The 17375-nt window shown below is 46.7% G+C and overlaps 1 protein-coding gene across 1 annotated transcript in view; it reads left to right on the forward strand.

The window, feature by feature from the left end:
- The window catches only part of LRIG1 (leucine rich repeats and immunoglobulin like domains 1), a 94811-nt gene extending 77749 nt beyond the window's left edge, over positions 1-17062 (forward strand). Inside the window, exons 10-19 of the mRNA XM_009648323.2 lie at positions 4053-4124; positions 5433-5504; positions 8815-8978; positions 10811-11131; positions 11791-12072; positions 12630-13049; positions 14295-14417; positions 15011-15175; positions 16301-16609; positions 16807-17062. Of these exons, the coding sequence (XP_009646618.1) occupies positions 4053-4124; positions 5433-5504; positions 8815-8978; positions 10811-11131; positions 11791-12072; positions 12630-13049; positions 14295-14417; positions 15011-15175; positions 16301-16609; positions 16807-17039 (2161 nt within the window). The 3' untranslated portion in view covers positions 17040-17062. The remainder of the gene's footprint in view (positions 1-4052; positions 4125-5432; positions 5505-8814; positions 8979-10810; positions 11132-11790; positions 12073-12629; positions 13050-14294; positions 14418-15010; positions 15176-16300; positions 16610-16806) is intronic.
- Positions 17063-17375: the final 313 nt, after the last annotated feature.

Genomic DNA, 17375 nt, shown 5'->3' on the forward strand with positions numbered 1-17375 from the left:
GGAAAGAGTTCAGCAAAAGGATTGACTCAGCAACCAGGAGAAATGAGCACTGATGAGTTGTGGGGGTCAGGCAGAGGCCAGGAGGTAATAGCAAGGAGCAGGAGGAGGAAGGAAGGGAGCAGAGGCAGCCTGCGGGGTTGGGCGGGTTGTGTGTTTGGAGCTCTGGGCAGAGCAGCTATCGCTCCCCTGTGGAATAGCCATGGCCTGATCTGATGTTCATCATCCGGCCGAAGGAACTGCTTCAGAAGGTGACCAGCTTTGTCTGCCATTAGCAAAGGATGCAACAGGGGCTTGTGCAAGTCTAAAGAAGCTGGGTTTGCATCTTTTTTTCACATTGTTGACCTCTGTCTTCTGTTACACATGGACTTGGGCCGGTTCTGCATCTGGGTGAGCGCAGGGAAGGACGTGTGCCTGTGGTTTGTGGGGGGAAATGCAGCAAATTTCGTAGTCTGGAAGAGCATGTAGATCAGGTTGGTCTTGGGCAGACAGGAGTGGTTTGATTGTGTAACAGAGCGAATCTGCTGTTGGACAGACAGGTTGCTGGGATTGTTCACTGTCAGCCAGAGCGTAAGGCTAGAAAAACGGTCAGAACATGGGATTATTTCATTATATTTCTTGAGGTGTTTTGGGGACACTTGGGAGTGGTCAGTTTTCAAGGGATCTGCTCAGGTCTGGTTTAGCTCATCAGCACATAAATCCCAAACTTGTAATTTCATCTAAGGCTGAAGTAAGTATCATTCTTGCTGGCAGGATTTTTTTCGTAAATAAAATATCAGCCTTTACAGCAAACATTTCACTGCGTGATTTAGGGCCTGTGTTTAAACCGTCAACCAGCTTTAAATGCATTAGCATACAAAAAATAAATGGGCATTTCAGAGGAGACCTTCCAATGAATTAATAATCACCTCAGCTCTGTGGAGATTGCCTTAAAAGCCATTCCCCTTTGATCTGGCACAGATTAGCCTCTGAAAGGATTTAGAACAGAGAAGGTTGTTCGCTGAAATGAAGGTGTTAAACTGAGAGGTGGGGAGGCCCGTCACTTTAGCCTTCTCTGAATTATATATGAAGCTCTCCAGGATAGAGAGCACAGGCCTAAATTAAAATGTTGCTTCAAGAAAGAGGGAGTTGAGAAGCACCGAAGCATAAAAAGCATCAGTGGAGTCACTGGGTAACAACCAGTTTCCTAATTATTCAAGCTGCTGAATGTAACCGTTTTTTTGATGGCTCACTCAGTGACTGAGATCTTCCTGCAGGTGCAAAACTGGCTGGAGGAGAAAATGCTGCTTTCTAATGAATTGCGTGCCTAGCGTGTAATTACACTTAAGCAATCACTGGGAGAGCATGCTTGCGCCTAGCTCTGCTGACAGCGGAGGAGCGTTTCTGGACTGCAGCAGGCAGGCTAATTGTGGAGCTGCATACCGCCGCGTTCGCATTCCAGCGTGCCACAGCCCTTTGAAGGGGGCCGCTGGGTTCAAACCATTTTGGAATTGGAGAAGTGGTTAGTTGAGATTTGAAAGGCTTAATGATTTTAATGAGTTTGCTGGGGCATGGCATTATTACCAGTGCGTTATGTATTTCTCAGGTATAGAGCCATAAAATCTTACGCACCTATACAAGTGGTGTATACATTGTGTATTCACATCCCAGACGTACTGCTTATCTCTGCACAGATAACTAAACAGATGTCATCAGTATCTCCAATTTTCAAAGTGCAAGAGCCACTGTAAACAATAAGTAGAAATCTCCAGTTACCAAACCCAAGCTCAGCGTAACACCCTCATTTAGGTGTTATGTTCCAGAAGTTAGTGTGTATGGATGCAGCCATATGACCAGAGTTTGCATAGAGTAAATTATTTACTATATTAATCATTCTAATGGATTTTTCAAACCCTTCATTAATACAACATCCCTTTTACCAAGTGATGGTACACATGACTGCACGCATCCTTTGGTGCTTGGGGCATTTCACCCAGAGCAAAAAGCCACACGTGCTCTCATGCAGTAAGTAGGACCTCCGATACCCTGGTTTTGGTGCTGTAGCAAGGAGCTCAGAAAAGCTCACTATAGATGTTTAGAATGATACTGTCAATAAAGCAGGTTGCAGCTATCTGGAGCCTTTCATCAGCCACCAGCATGCCCACGGTAGCTGTCTTTATTCTCACTTCAAATCAAATAATTAACAAAGGGGCACAGCTCTGAAAATTCAGCTGTGGTTTTGTACCAAGTTAACTCTGCCCTTAAGAAAGGGCTTTGAACATGTGTCTCACTGTGGAGGCTGGGAGGTGGCTTTGCCTGAAACCAAAGCTTTTGGTTGTGTTTTGCTCTGGAATGGTAAGATTTGTGATTCTGGGGCCACAGACCTTTGGTATGGAGCTAGGAGTAACTGGCCTTTTCTGTCTACTCAGGAATTAGAGTGGTGGCTCATCCGGCAATCTGTCAGGGTGATTGATTTTGTGAGGACCTACTTGGGGTCATAGTGTGGCAGGCACCCACATTCCCTCCAAAGACAACAGGCTGCAAGGGCAGATTGTGATACAGTCTCAGCCCTCCCTGTCGTAACAGTCAGCGTGACGAGCCCCGTTTTTGCTTTCTACCCAGCCTGGCATCTACTGCTTTCATCCACACGGAAACTGGGCTTTCCGGGTGCCAGTGTTGAGACACCGAATTATCCTGGCGTTTGATGGGTGCCTTGTGGAAAGCCCTAACAAGCTCCTGCAAATGTATTTGCTCATACAGTGGCCTCACATGCTCCATCTTGTACCCCAGCCTCCTTTCCCCAGCCAGTAACAAGCAGTGGGACCATCATAGTTTTAGGGCCTTTTTTAGGGTGCAAATATAGATTGCGTCCTATATTGAAGGACAAATCTTGAAGGAAAACTCAGTCAAAAAAGCACCGTATGTGACAGTTTTTTACCTGAGGTGTTAGTGAGGACTTGCTTTGGACACCGTATGAAGCAGGTGGTAATAAAAGATGCACCTGGAAGATAAAGCTTAGACAGAGAGACCCTGGGAAGGGAAAGCATTTCCTAAGTAACGACATTGGTTGATGTTTTATTAAAAGAGTTGAGGAGACTATCCATTCTGCGGGAACCCTGCCCCTGCCCAATGACCACTGGTCAGTATTTATAGAGAACTGTTACTCTGCAGATAGCAGCTGGGCTGCGATCGCTCCAGCTGGCTGCTGCCTGCCGATAGTGCCCCCCTTGCAAAAAAAAACTGCCCCGGCCCAGTGACCACTGGTCATTATTTATAGAGAACTGTTACTCTGCAGGATAGCAGCTGGCTGCGATCGCTCCAGCTGGCTGTTGCCTGCCGATAGTCCCCCTCTTGCCGCTTCGCAGCACTGTCTGCTGATTCGGAGGAATGCTCTCTGCTCGCAGATGCAAGCAAGCACGCTCCTCGGCTCTGTACATTACCTTTTCTCTTGTTCCTTTTGCCTCTTGAAATTACCACTCAGCTATTATTTATTGCACTATATTACTTTGCTGTTGTATTTATAATAAGCCAAGGAAGGAAGTCAGCAGTCGCTTCAGTTAGCTGTTGTATAAACGTGCAGCCAGAAGAGACAGCCCTCAGCCTGTGTGTGTGGATGTCTGTTCAGGCCAAGCAGCAGTGAATAAATTACCACTCTTTTACTATCTGGGAAGAAGTCAGAAATGAAAAGTGTTGCAGGGAGAGACCAAAATCTTGTTAAACTGACATTGCACTTAATCCTGTCCGCAGCCAGCCTGTAAAGAATAGAGGGGACCTTCTGTTACTCAGCAAGCTGGTTTCCAAGCACTGGAGCAAACCTGCCCTTTTACATGATATGGCAAATTCCCTTTTGTGCTGTCATCACTATTAAATTCAAATACAGATAAAAGGATTTAATTTCAGGAGCGGAAAAGCGAGTGTACTTCAGCCCTCTTAATCTCCGTGCAGTTCAGATTTCCCAGGACTTACATGGAGCGCATATATCAGATAAAGCCACACTAATTGTGTTCCTTCTTTTTCTGCCCCCCTCTCCCCGTTTTCTTTCTGTTTATCTGGCACTGGATGTTTGGAAACTGCAGAACTCTGTTTGGAAACAAGATCAAGTCGGTGGCCAAGAAAGCGTTCTCAGGGCTGGAGGCCCTGGAGCACCTGTGAGTAACCCACCATGCCTCAGAGTTTGGGAAGGGGGGTCTGCCAAAAGTAGCTGCTTGAGAGATCTGCTAGCAATTTAATAGTGTCTTTGTAAACTGAGAAGCCAGTCCATTTGTGGGGGCCACCTGCTTCCTTCTCATTATAAGTCCGCCTCAACTTTGGCCTTTTTTTGTGCCAGGAACAAAGTTATAGAACATATGGCAAATCTGCATGCTCTTAATTTTTTGATTTGTTCTTGGATAAATATCGCCTTGACTTGCACATTGCTTCTTTGCAGGCTGTTAGCAATGAAAATACGCCATTTCAGATGCAGCCTTCTCTCCTCCTCCCTTGCCCCAACTTCCTCCTAAATCCAGGCTCTGGCAGTGACACGTTGCAAATGACTGCTTACGATGCAGGCACCGAACATCCCATTCAGCACAACTGCCTTAGAGCGATTTGCAAGAACTAAATTTTGGCTGCCGCTATGTAATTTTTTTTGTGTCCCAAGGCTGATGACTCCAGCAGTGATTCATGAATAACTTCCTTTCTGAATTAAGACAAGTTAAAGTATATGTGATTTTGCTGTAGATGTTTTATTGGCTGTTGATTATATGAAATGTTACGACCATTGAGAGCATACTGAAGGGTTAGGGCTGCCTGACTGGGGGGGCTATGTTCCCAGATAAAGGTTCCCTTATTAATGCTCTACTGAGATTTGTCCTCCCCAAGCAGTCCTTGTCTGTCCTATACTTCACTTTGTAAACTTAAGCCCTAAATCTGACACGATCCTTTTTCAGAGGACAAGTGAATTTTTTAATTAGCAGTAGTTGTGAGGGAAGCTTTTAAGGATACCTTCTTTTGGAAACATTGCGGTGTTTTTCGAACACAACAGTATCCTCTCGAAGTCACTTTCAAATAACTTCTCAGATGCCGTTTAGTGCAAGTATTTGCTTTCTTTATGTTTGCTGAAGGTCTAGCCTGGGATACGACATTCCTGACTATCTTTGGTTGTCGAGGGGGCTGAGGAATTTCTGAGCTATGGATGATGGAGGTAGCTGAGACTGAGAAAGTGTAGTGAGAAGATGGGCTATGGAATGACTCAGTGATTTATTCCCCTAATTTTTGTTGGTTGACTATTGTTTGGCAGTACTTATTCAATATTAAAGTGTTTTGTGGAAAACCATTTCTGTGAGCTGCAGGTGCATGTGGCCTTAACAAGGAGCTACCAAATCACCTGCTACTGGAGTCATTGCTTAAATATGGAGAGACTTTGCCACAGCCATAGCGTCCCTTTTGTTCACATTGCCTTTGGTTGTGTTCTGCAGGAACCTTGGGGATAACGCCATCCGCTCAATCCAAGCAGACGCTTTTGCTAAGATGAAGAGCCTGCGGCAGCTGTAAGTGATTGGACTGTACACACCATTAAGGAGGCAGAGATCCTTCTTGCCCTGGACGTGAGAAGTAGCACGTTGTTTCCAGTGGGGTGTTATTTGCATTACCGCTCACTTATTTCCTCCTCCCCTCCATCCTCCTCTGCAGGGTATTTTTACACGAGTAGATGTCACGGGAACATCTTGCATTTAATAGTGAGTGAAATTAGATCATCGGAACAGGTTCCTCCAGCAGGTTCGCATCTGTGCAATTATTCATCTCCGCTCAGGAAGTCCAGCCCTGGTCCTGTTAGCCATCTCTCCTTCTCATGCTGCCACTGATTTAATTCCCAGTGGCCCATCTGCTCCTTTGCTGTACCTATGTTTAGGGTTTGCATACAGTACTGACATTTCAGCGATAAGCACCATTTGAACTGGATCCACTTGTCATCCAGCCTTCTGGTGTAAAAATACGAATGTGTTATTAGAGCTGCTGCTTGTGCTCCAGGCTGGGGCTCTGCACTGTTACCAGACACTGTTTCCAGTCTTGCCTGGTTTCCCTTTCTTTTCTTCTCCATAAATATTTAATCCACTGTCAGTACATTGCTATGCTCTGGAGTACTGCAATGTCTGTGGACCAAGAAATCACTTATTTGGTATTTGGAAAGGTTCAGATTCTTCTTCCTGACGTTGGAAATGGGAATCGGTCGCTGTTAGCAATGACATATAATACTAGTGACTTGGGAATGAATAAGAGAAATGTTGCATGTCCATTGTTTGTTTAACCACCTTATATTTTGCACTGGCTCTTGAAACAAAATTGAGGCAAAAGATTGATCTTATTAGAGAAGAGCTTGTGGGATCCCAGATATTGTGAAGGAACCTGTATACTGTGGAGAAGGTGGCTTTCAGATAGGGGACATACACATGCAGAACGCGTTGTACTGTAGTCTTAAATGCTAGGGGTCTCTCTGACCTGTCCCAGCTAGCCAGCAGTGTTTATGCCATCACGTATATTAGGGGCTACACATCTTTCTAGGACAACAAAGTGGACAACTTTGGAAAATCAGATCCCTATGTTCACTCATTCCCTCCCTCTCCAGTCCATTTCTTTCTTTTCCCCTTTTTTTTCCCCCTGGCTAGTTTCAGACTTCAGGATATCCCAAGGTTATCAGGTAGAAAAATGGAAGGACTTTTGCATCTGCTTACAACACAGTGCTGGAGTTGGGATTCTGCTGTGTTCTTGACACCCTGCTCTTGCACAACTTGCAGTATTGCAGGACAGGACTTTCTCTGTCCGGGGCCATTTTCCCAGTCTCTGAGGCATCCTCACATTTGATTTGAGGGATTAGACTGGGTTTTCCTAGGATCTTGGACCAAACCAGACCAAAGTCTGAATTCCCTGTTGGTGTAAACATGCAGTTCTTCACTGGCCTTAGAGCTATGCCGAGCCACAATTTGTCCCAGAATATTTAAAAAAAAAATAAATCTTGAAGCTCCCCTTTTATTTGTCTCTTTTTCACAGCTCTTTTCTTGCTGGAAAGTGCTAAGTTATTGTTAGGATGCTGAGAAATATTTTTGTGGTTTGTTCTCCAAACTAGTTACTGTTTGTATTGGGTTTACACAAATGTCTGTGGTCGTTTCTCTTCCACTGCTTCTGTTATCAGTAAATACAACATCAGCTATGCCTCTTATCCCTGGCGATGCTGGTGTGCAAACAGAAGGCAGGCAGGGGCCTCTCCACTTACTCCTCTGGTGTTGGCTACTGAGGGAACTAAAGGTCTTACAGCGGGAACTTGGCATCTTCTCACTGTTCAGTAGTTAAGTCCTGAATTCAGTCCCCAACAAAGATGCGGAGAAGGAGCATGCGTGATAATTAGATATGAGAAATGGGAACAGGACAGGGCTGTACTGTTGACTTGTGGCTCTGCTGCATGTCTCCTTGGACTTTAGTAAAGCCTTTGACACCGTTCCCCACAGCATTCTGGTGGAGGAACTGGCTGCCCATGGCCTGGACAGGCATACTCTTTGTTGGGTAGAAAACTGGCTGGATGGCTGGGCCCAAAGGGGGTGGTGAATGGAGTTAAATCCAGTTGGAGGCCGGCCACGAGTGGTGTTCCTCAGGGCTCAGTGTTGGGTCCAGTTCTGTTTAACATCTTTATCAATGACCTGGACAAGGTCGAGTGCACCCTCAGCAAGTTTGCAGATGACACCAAGTTGGGTGGGAGCATAGATTTGCTTGAGGGTAGGAAGGCTCTACAGAGGGACCTGGACAGGATGGATCGATGGACCGAGGCCAGTTGTATGAAGTTCAACGAGGCCGAGTGCCAGGTCCTGCACTTGGGTCACAACAACCCCATGCAATGCTAGAGGCTGGGGGCAGGTGGCCAAGAGGGCCAACGGCATCCTGGCTGGTATCAGGAATAGTGTGGCCAGCAGGACCAGGGAAGTCATCCTTCCCCTGTACTCGGCATTGGTGAGGCTGCACCTCAAATGCTGTGAACACACTTTTGGGCAAGAAAGACATTACAAGAAAGACATCGAGTTGCTGGAGCGTGTCCAAAGAAGGGCAGCGAAGCTGGTGAGGTGTCTGGAGCCCAAGGCTGATTGGGAGCGGCTGAGGGCACTGGGGGTGTTCAGCCTGGAGAAGAGGAGGCTGAGGGGAGCCCTTATCGCTCCCTACAACTGCCTGACAGGAGAGGGTAGTGAGATGGGTGTTCGTCTCTTCTCCTAAGTAATAAGCGATAGGTAGAGAGGAAATGGCCTCAAGTTGCTCCAGGTGAGGTTTAGATTAGATATTAGGAAAAATTTCTTAACTGAAAAGGTTATCAGGCACTGGAAGGGGCTGCCCAGGGAAGTGGTTGAGTCCCTATCCCTGGAGGTATTGAAAAGATGGGCAGACAAGGTGCTTAGGGACACGGTTTACTAGTGGACAGGTACGGTTGGACTCAATGATCTTAAAGGTCTTTTCCAACCAAACAATTCTATGATTCCTTTGTAGATGATCTGCCTCGGTTTCTCTCACTTAAGCCAGGGATGGCATTGCTCATCTGTTCTTGGGGATCACTCTGGAAGTTGGTTAATAAACACAAGGTGCTAGGGAGTGTCACTGGAATACAGGAGTGGGTTGCTCTATGTGGAGATGAAATGCTGTTTAAACGTGTTACGTATTTAACATCACTAGTGCCTCGAGGACAACCCTGCAGTCCTTTTTTTCCTTCCACCCATGCTGGGGGGGAAGGGAGGAACATGCCTAACATGAAAGGGCTGTGAGCTTTCCAGCCTTCTCTCCTTGCGGGACTCACAGCAGGCTTGTGTTGGTTTTGTTTCCCTGCAGCCACATAAACAGCGACAGCTTCCTCTGCGATTGCCAGCTGAAATGGTTGCCCCAGTGGTTAGTTGAGAAAGAGCTGCAATCCTTTGTGGTGGCCACCTGCGCCCATCCTGAGTCACTGAAAAGCAAGAGTATTTTTGCCATCGTGCCAGAAAGTTTTGTATGTGGTAAGTCTTGCCTGTGTGTTTTGAGGTTGTATGAAGGGTAGGACTCACTTGGGAAACATTTCCTTTGACTACTAACATGTTATTACAAGAGGGTTTCTGTTTTGTTTTGTTATTCAGTGGGATAAAAGGGAGCCCAAGCCTGCATTTTAAAAATTTGTCATTGGCTACAATTTATTTCCCACCAAAACCACACAGCGCATTGCTTGCATCTAGTGTATTCCTTACAGGGCTCCCTGAGTACTAAATGAAAAGGGACTAATGCTTGTTCCAGTTCCAAATGGGGCTGCATAGAGACTTTCCCAGTCCTCTTGGTTTGATACTACCAAGTCTGCAGCTGCTTTTTTCACTCTGCAGCATTCTGGGCTGCTTCTGAGGCTTTGTGTTCGTCACTTATCTTTTCTCCCTCTTAGAAATAACAAAGGGTTAAAAAAAAAAAGCAGAGGAGAATCTCTCCATCACAGCTCATTTTTGGGGGGCCAGTAAGGCATTATACATGAACCAACCCATGGCTAACAGTTGCATTATAATCTTTTTTTCTCCTACAGTTATTTTTTCTTCTAAACAGCACCTACTGCTGTTCTCCCACCCAAACACTGCAGTTGACTCTGCACCTGAGCTGTGGTTGCAAAGCAGCTTTACTTAATGCCCAGCACACACAAACATCTGCTACCTCTCTTAAAGAAAAGAAATGCAAATGATCAGAGGAGGCCGAAGTGATGCTGCTCGTACATCCAGCTTTTGGCTAAAGTAAAAGGCCTGGTTTGGTGAGCCAAACCCTGTGCTGTGGAGCCAACCAGTGTGGATCCTGGGTGGAGCTGCACATAGCTGTTTGATGAAGGAAAAAATGAGCTTTTGAAAACACTGTTTAACTAAGTTGAATGCACGACTTGCATTGAACACGGAGCAAAAGCTTTGTTCCAGCTGCTGTCCCATGTCCCTGTTGATCCCAGACTGGTAGGGCTCTGCCTAGGTGGCCTCTGTCTAAGCGAGCCTGGGAGGCTTGCTGGGTTCATCTGGAAGAAGAGATCATGAAGGCTCCATCCCCACAGCAACATCACAAAGCAAAGGCAGCTTTGCTCCTCTGGTGCCTGCCAAGTCCTCCAGGCACTAGTACTCCTGGTTCCAGAGGCCCGGCTGTTTAATTAAACCTTAGTCAAATATTAAATTACACCATTTGTAGAAATCTAATAAATGAATCTGCTTGGAACCTTGCTAAAACCAACAGTCTTCAGGGCAGAGAGACTGTGCAAAGCTTTCCACCCCAGACGGGTGACAGCCAAATACAGCTGCTTCTGCTTTGACAGTGCGTGCTGCCGTCGCCTTGCTTGTGAGCTTTTATCCCTAGAGGTGGCATTTGCAGCCCTTTAAGTGTCTCCTGCTCTCCCCTCCAGCTTCACATCAATTCAGGCCTGGAGGTGAAGTTTGAAGTTTGATATTGCTCTTCATGCATGGGTTGTACAAAGAAGGGTATTTTCTTCAGACTGCAGTATCTTTCTGAGGTTCAGCTATACTGGTGAAGAGCTCTTGTAGCATTTGAGGTCACTAAGTGACCATCTCAGTCCACTGATTACAGAAGGAACCAGAGGAACAGAAGTCCTAGCTTATACCAGCCACTCAGTGGGGCTGTGTATGGCACACCTGCCCTATAGAGCCAGCCCTGATGGTGGAGTGCTTTGCCAGAGCAAGCTGCTTTCCTGGTGCAGACAGCAGTGGGTGTAAGAGCAGATAGGCCATGTCTTTCACGTAGGCACTACTCATTTCTCATTGCATCTCTCTGCTTGCTCCAGTCTTCCCTTGTAGTCCAGAACTAACTGCCTGCTGTTTTCTCTTAGCTGATTTCCCCAAGCCACAGATCATTCTCCAGCCCGAGACAACAGTCGCTGTCCTTGGGAAGGACATCCGTTTCACTTGCTCGGCTGCCAGCAGTAGTAGCTCACCCATGATGTTTGCATGGAAGAAAGACAACGAGATGCTGTACAATGCTGAGATCGAGAACTTTGCCCATGTGCGGGCAAAGGATGGCGAGGTGATGGAGTACACCACCATTCTGCACCTCCGGCATGTCACCTTCGCCCACGAAGGGCGTTACCAGTGTATCATCACCAACCACTTCGGCTCTACCTACTCCAATAAGGCCCGACTCACTGTTAATGGTGAGTAGAAAGCTGCTTTCTCATTCCTTTCCTCAGCCTGAGCTGGTACCATTCTCTGGGAACCACTTTTGGCAGGCAGTTATTCCTGAGGGTCCGTTCCTGATGGTGAGGAGCTCCTAACCTCTTCCCACCAGCTGCTTGCATCTCGGTGGATGCTGGGAAATGCCATGTGCCATGTGAGGAGCATATGCCAGGCTTGTGATGGCTGCCATCCAGCCAAGCACTTCAGTGCATTCTTAACAGCTTTAGCCACCCCTCTTTGGCTGTTCCAGTAGTGTTTGCCCAATGAAATGGGCAAATGAAAACGAAAATACAAAAGGATACAAATAAGAGGGACTATAGTGATTGGAAGTTCTCTGCAGTAGAGATAATGGGGTTTGTTTCCAGGTTAACTGCAGAAGAAAATGAGCTTTGATCCCAGCTCTAATGATCCTGAGTGGGGGGTGTCTTGGACACTGCAGAGAGATATGTGCTGTAGGAACACAGGGTTAGTCCCCAGCAGTTTAGATATGTCCTGCAAAAGCAGCTTGCCATCCTCTTGCCTATGGGTAATTACCGTATCCGTCTCCTGCCTAGGAAGGAGAACTGTTAGGACTGCCCAGAAGATGGTGTTTTCCCCGTGGAATCGCTCATCCCTTTTTCTTGTTTTTCTTTATCAGTGTTGCCCTCATTTATCAAAACTCCGCGCAACATCACCAGACGGACAGGGACAATGGCGCGGCTGGAGTGTGCAGCTGAAGGACACCCCACCCCACAAATTGCCTGGCAGAAGGACGGGGGCACAGACTTCCCTGCGGCCCGAGAACGCCGCATGCATGTCATGCCTGACGACAATGTCTTCTTCATTACGGATGTGAAGATAGAAGACATGGGTGTCTACAGCTGCACGGCACAGAACTCTGCGGGGTCTGTGCTTGCAAATGCCACCCTGACTGTACTGGGTAAGTGCGTTAGTGCCCCTGAGAGACCAACTGGTCTGGAGGTGGGAACTGGAAGGGATTGCTCTTCAAGCTCTTCAGCAGTTGCAGATAGAGAAAAGGGGCAAAGAGGCAGCGCTCTGCATTAGTTGTTTCATTCTTTTACGCTGTAGCTAAGTAATGGAAAATACCCTGCTAATTAAAAGGAGGAGCCCCGAGTCGCATTTCCTCTTGTGCCAAGGAAGCCCCTCCAACCACTCTGTTTCCTGCCTGCAAAAATCACAAGGAAATTGCACTCCATCTCTCTTGCCCTACAAAATAATTCACGTGTGTCAGCTGTTGCCCCTTGTCCTCGAGGGTTTCTTTGTTGGGAAGACTAACACCACCTGGTTACGGGAAGGCCTTGGTTGTGATTGTTGGATCTGTCGTGGTTCGCAGCTGCCATGCTCCTGGGCACATGGCTGCGCAGTGCCTTGCTGTATGTTTGTCTGCAGGAACATCAGTTACATTCAATATTACTAAAAAAAAATCCGTCGTTACACTGTCCCCAAGAATTAATTTGTGCGTTTATTCTCCTGCAGAGACACCATCTTTGATTCATCCACTGGAAGACCATGTAGTGTCTGTAGGTGAGACTGTGGCTCTTCAGTGCAAAGCCACAGGGAGTCCACCCCCCCGCATCACCTGGCTGAAGGGTGACCAGCCCCTGATCGTGACAGAAAGGCATCACTTTACCTCCGGCAACCAGCTGCTGATCGTTAGGAACGTTGTCTTGGAGGATGCTGGGAAATACACCTGTGAAATGTCCAACACTGTGGGGACAGAGCGCGCACATAGCCACGTGAGCATCTTGCAGTCTCTTGGCTGTAGGAAGGACCGTACCACTGTGGGGATCATCACCATTGCTGTGGTGTGTAGCATCGTGCTGACTTCTCTGGTCTGGGTCTGCATCATCTACCAAACCAGGAAGAAGAGTGAAGAGTACAGCGTCACCAACACAGGTAGCTCTAGTCTCCTGCTAAGGCCTTCTCTAACCTTTTGTGCTGTTAGACTTCCCGCCGAGGCTGAATCGGCACGTCAGGTAGTCACACAATCACCCTGGAGAAGCAGCTGGCTTACCTCAGTGGTTCTCTTGGCTCACGGAGCTGGAACCAGCTTTCAGAAGCATGTTCAGAGCTGCGTTTCTCCCCTTGGCTGGCTCTTCAGAAAGGTCTTTTCCACTTGGCAGTACTTTCACCCATTGCTTTGCTGCTTTTGGTTGTCCGTGACCATGAATGATAACTCTTGAGACAGTCTGGATTATGTCCACGATGCTGGGAACCTGTCTTACTTCTTGGGAATCTGTATTTTCAAAGACTTTGTATCCAAAACACAGAAAACTAAGACTTTGAAGCTGGAATCCCTTTTTCCATGTTGCCTGTAAGAGTTGTTGTAGCCCTGCTGATGAGGGGCATCCCTCACTTTTTAGGGGAAGAAGCAGTGTTTATTGCTTACTGCTGATCTTCAAAGGGATAACTTGGGGCTGAAGTGCGTGCTGCAGCGAGAATAAACTCTTCTGCCCTCAGTGTTGTACAGCCTCTGAACGGAAGTGTGGAAGAACCAGCCTGAGGCTTGCCGCCCTGCTGGGATTTGCAGTCTTCCCTTAGCTCTAGATAGAGTGCAACATAGGATTTTAAAGACAGGGGCTAGGCAGGAAGCCTTGGCTACCATATGGCCAGTGCGATGTGTAAGTGGGGGTTTTCTCCCCCTTTTTTCCAGTGTGTTTGTATGACAGGGGAAATTGAAATTGCCTGATGTAAAATGGAGAAAGCCAAGGATAGCAAAGGGGCTTAGACTTCCTTGCCTGCTTAAGTGAATCGAAGACCCCGTTCTCCAGAAGTCTTTTACTTGATGACTTTGGGAGACAGAGGACTGGAGTCAAATGAGGTACTCTGAATTTCAGGGGACAAGGAAGGATTTACTTGTTCTGAAGAGACAGTTCTCCCTTGTACTGACCATGCCAAATGCAAACACCCAGAATGGCTTTATCAGCACTGTATCTCACAGCTTTAAGCTTTGAAAAATCAGGAGTGAGGAGAGTGGAGAATGGAGTATTTAGGCAGTTCAGTTTCCATTGCGTCTACAGAAAATACCAGTTATAGATCTGGTCCCAAAATCCTCTTGAAAATGTGATTTTACATGCCTTTGAAAACAGAAGCCTTTATATCCTACCAGGGACTGACATTTCTCTGCTCCCTTTGCTCTAGATGAGACGATTGTGCCTCCTGACGTGCCAAGCTACTTGTCTTCACAAGGGACTCTTTCTGACCGGCAGGAAGGGGTCGTCCGAGTAGAGCACCAACAGCCCAACGGGCACATAGACAGCAACGGTGAGAACCGGTTTAATTATTTTTTTTTTCTGTAAGGCTCTATCTGAACTTGATACGAGGAGGTAGAAATCACAGCACAAAGTACTTCTGTGCTTGTTACGAGTTATCTGAAAGATCTTCATAATCTAATTCTCCAGCTACTGCGTTTCTGCAGAACAAGGACCGGTCTGTCACTTCACGAAGCTATCCTCTCCCAGCCATAGCAGCGTTCGTACAAGCAGACTGCTTCAGAAACTGCTCGGTCAGGCCCTAAGGACTGTGTCTTTGCTAATTTTGGATTAGTTCTTTGGCACCAGAGTTGCCCATAGTTAAGCTCTACTCGAAAGTACATTAGCATTGCCTGTCCCTGCCTTCAGGCTTAGAAATTAAATGCTGGGATTTTACAGTATTTGAACACAGCACATCAAGAAGGCAAAGTTAAGCGTTCTGAAGTCAGATTCTCCTGAGATTGTAGATTGTACAGCATTTATTCTGTTAAACATTACCTTAAAATTATCTCCACTGCTGTTTTTTCTCCCTTTTCCAGCTTTTACAGTAGAAATAAGACCAACAAGTCATTTAACTGAGAGCAGATGGTTGTAATCTTTAGCCAGATGGTTTGTTTGTTACAGGTATGTGTCAGACCGATGCTGGAAAGTGTCCAGATGTTGAAGCTCCCACTGTAGGTTGTAGACAGCCAAAGCTGTGTATCGGCTATAATAAAGACACTTGGAAAACCGAAGACATGGCTGATGGAATGCTTGTTCCAGATAAGACAGGTACAAAACCCATTAATCTGGAAAGGCATTTCGTGTTTGTACAGATCAGAAAGCCCTCCAAGTCAGGCAGCACTAAGACAAGAAATTGTTACCTTCAGAAAAAAAGCCCAGAACAATTCTCAGGTGTGAGCACAGTAAATTTACTCTCTCCAGCGTGCTTTCCTCCTCTCTCAAGCCTGGCTAGTTCAAATTCGAGGAACCGCCGGAGAGAGGCAGAGTAAAGCTCGCGGTAGCCATTGCTCGCAGCTGGCTGGTGGGCATTTTGATCTGAGCTATTTCTAAAACGTGAGAGCACTTTCAACCTGAAGGTGTTAAAACTTTTCATGCTCTTTAAAGGGGCTGTCAACTTCAAAGCTCAGCGCTTTTTTTAACTTTTCAGAATTGAAAGGTTGTTTTGGGCACTACACCTGCCTCTGCTCTTTGCCAGTTTCTTGGATGTTACGCTCATACTTGTCTATTTTTAGAATGTGTTTTCTGTTCTCATGCTGCATTGTAACATCCACAGAAAAACAGGCAGCGAAGCAAATTTTCTCTCCAGGAGAAACTGTAAAGTTTAATAATGGAAAGTTGTCAAGTGCACTACGGAAATTAACTTTCAACATTTAGAAATTCCTTCCTGCTTGCTGCTTTGAATTCTGCTCATCTGTTACTACCGCTAACAGGAATAGTGTTTCTCGAGATAACAGTATGAGTTGCAGTGATCCCTGTAAAGCGGCAGCACAAAAATAAGAAAGGTAACTTGGACTTTTAAAGTGGGTACAGGAGAGTTCCGCTTCCTATCCTGACTAGAAAGTCTGGAAAAGGAAATAAATGCAGCTTCTTTAAAAAAAAAAAAAAAAAAAGTCTGTCACAACTTCTTTGGAGTAAAAAAATCCCAAACCTGCGGAACCTATGAATTGGAACTACCTTTAGTCATAGCTACAGAGTTCTGAAAAACGCAGCTATTTACTAGTCCTGGATAAAACCGAGAAATGTCCGTATTATTTAGTGAGCGAGATTCCCACACTGCCACAGGCAGATGAACTCAACAGCTGCCTTTGCCTTCCGCAAGTTGTGTGCTTCAGTGCTGACAACTTCCAGCTGGTTAATCGTCGCTTGTTGCTCTTTTCTCTTCCTCCCCGACAGGCTACGGCCTGCCAGTGGTGTGCACGGACTGCAGCGGCAGCACGGACAGCATGAACGTCCACATTTACCCCAGGGAGTCGGAGTGCTACTCTGAGAGCCTTAAGACTGTGGAGAATGCCCACCCGCCCGCACTGAGCAGCAAGGAGCGAACGAGGAAGAGGGGTGCAGGCACCAGCCTTCTTCCTCCTCAGCCCTGCAACGGGATTGCCAGCGGCAAGAGGATGGAAACGGACGGGACCCTCTACCCCAGCAACCACGACAGAATAAGACCTGCAAGCACGACCAGCCCGCTGCTTGCAGACGAACGCGGTACGTGGTTCCCCGGGGATGCCTCTTTCTCCCCAGATGCAATACAGCACCGCGTGGGTTATACCACAGCCCTCTCTTCTCCCGTCAGCTTTTTTAACTGGCTCAAGGGCGTGAATGATAGTGGCAGGGTCGGTTTTATGGGGAGCACTGGCAGGCTGAGCATCAACTCACCACGCTGGTGCTTTGGTTTCTTGCAGGCTCTTCACAAGCAGCAGCCAAGCCGTCAGAGCTGAACAACCTTAATCTGGTGAGAGCTTCACCGGCAGGAGGGTCATTAAAGCAACTGAATGTGCTTCCTGAAATTTCCCCAACACTACTGGATTTGCAGAGCGAAGAAGTGGTGCAGCAAGCTCTCCTGTCCAACGGCTACGCGCCCAAGCCGTGCGACTCTGTTCACGAGTTGAAGCCACTGAACAGGTCGCTGGACTGAAAGGACAGGCTGCCATGTGCAAATTAACACACACACTTTTTTTTTTTCCTAATTTTTTTTTTGCACAGAGTATATAGGCTACTTACTTCTACCTCAAATCTCGAACTGATGACCTGTCAAAGGCAAACAACTGAGGTATGAGAAACAAGCTTGTATGGGGAACAAACTCCTGTTCGAGCGTCATCTGTTTGTACATAGTTTAAAACTTCCCTGAGAAGTATGAAGCATTCAAAAGTCGACTTGCATATGAAGCACATAAATGCAAGGGATTATTGTGTAAAGAGAAAAGTATTTGATACAATTGTACATAAGAGTTTTCATATATAAATATATATA

The sequence above is a fragment of the Egretta garzetta genome, unplaced genomic scaffold (genome assembly GCF_000687185.1).
Source record: "Egretta garzetta isolate BGI_Z169 unplaced genomic scaffold, ASM68718v1 scaffold91, whole genome shotgun sequence".
Classification (NCBI taxonomy): Eukaryota; Metazoa; Chordata; class Aves; order Pelecaniformes; family Ardeidae; genus Egretta; species Egretta garzetta.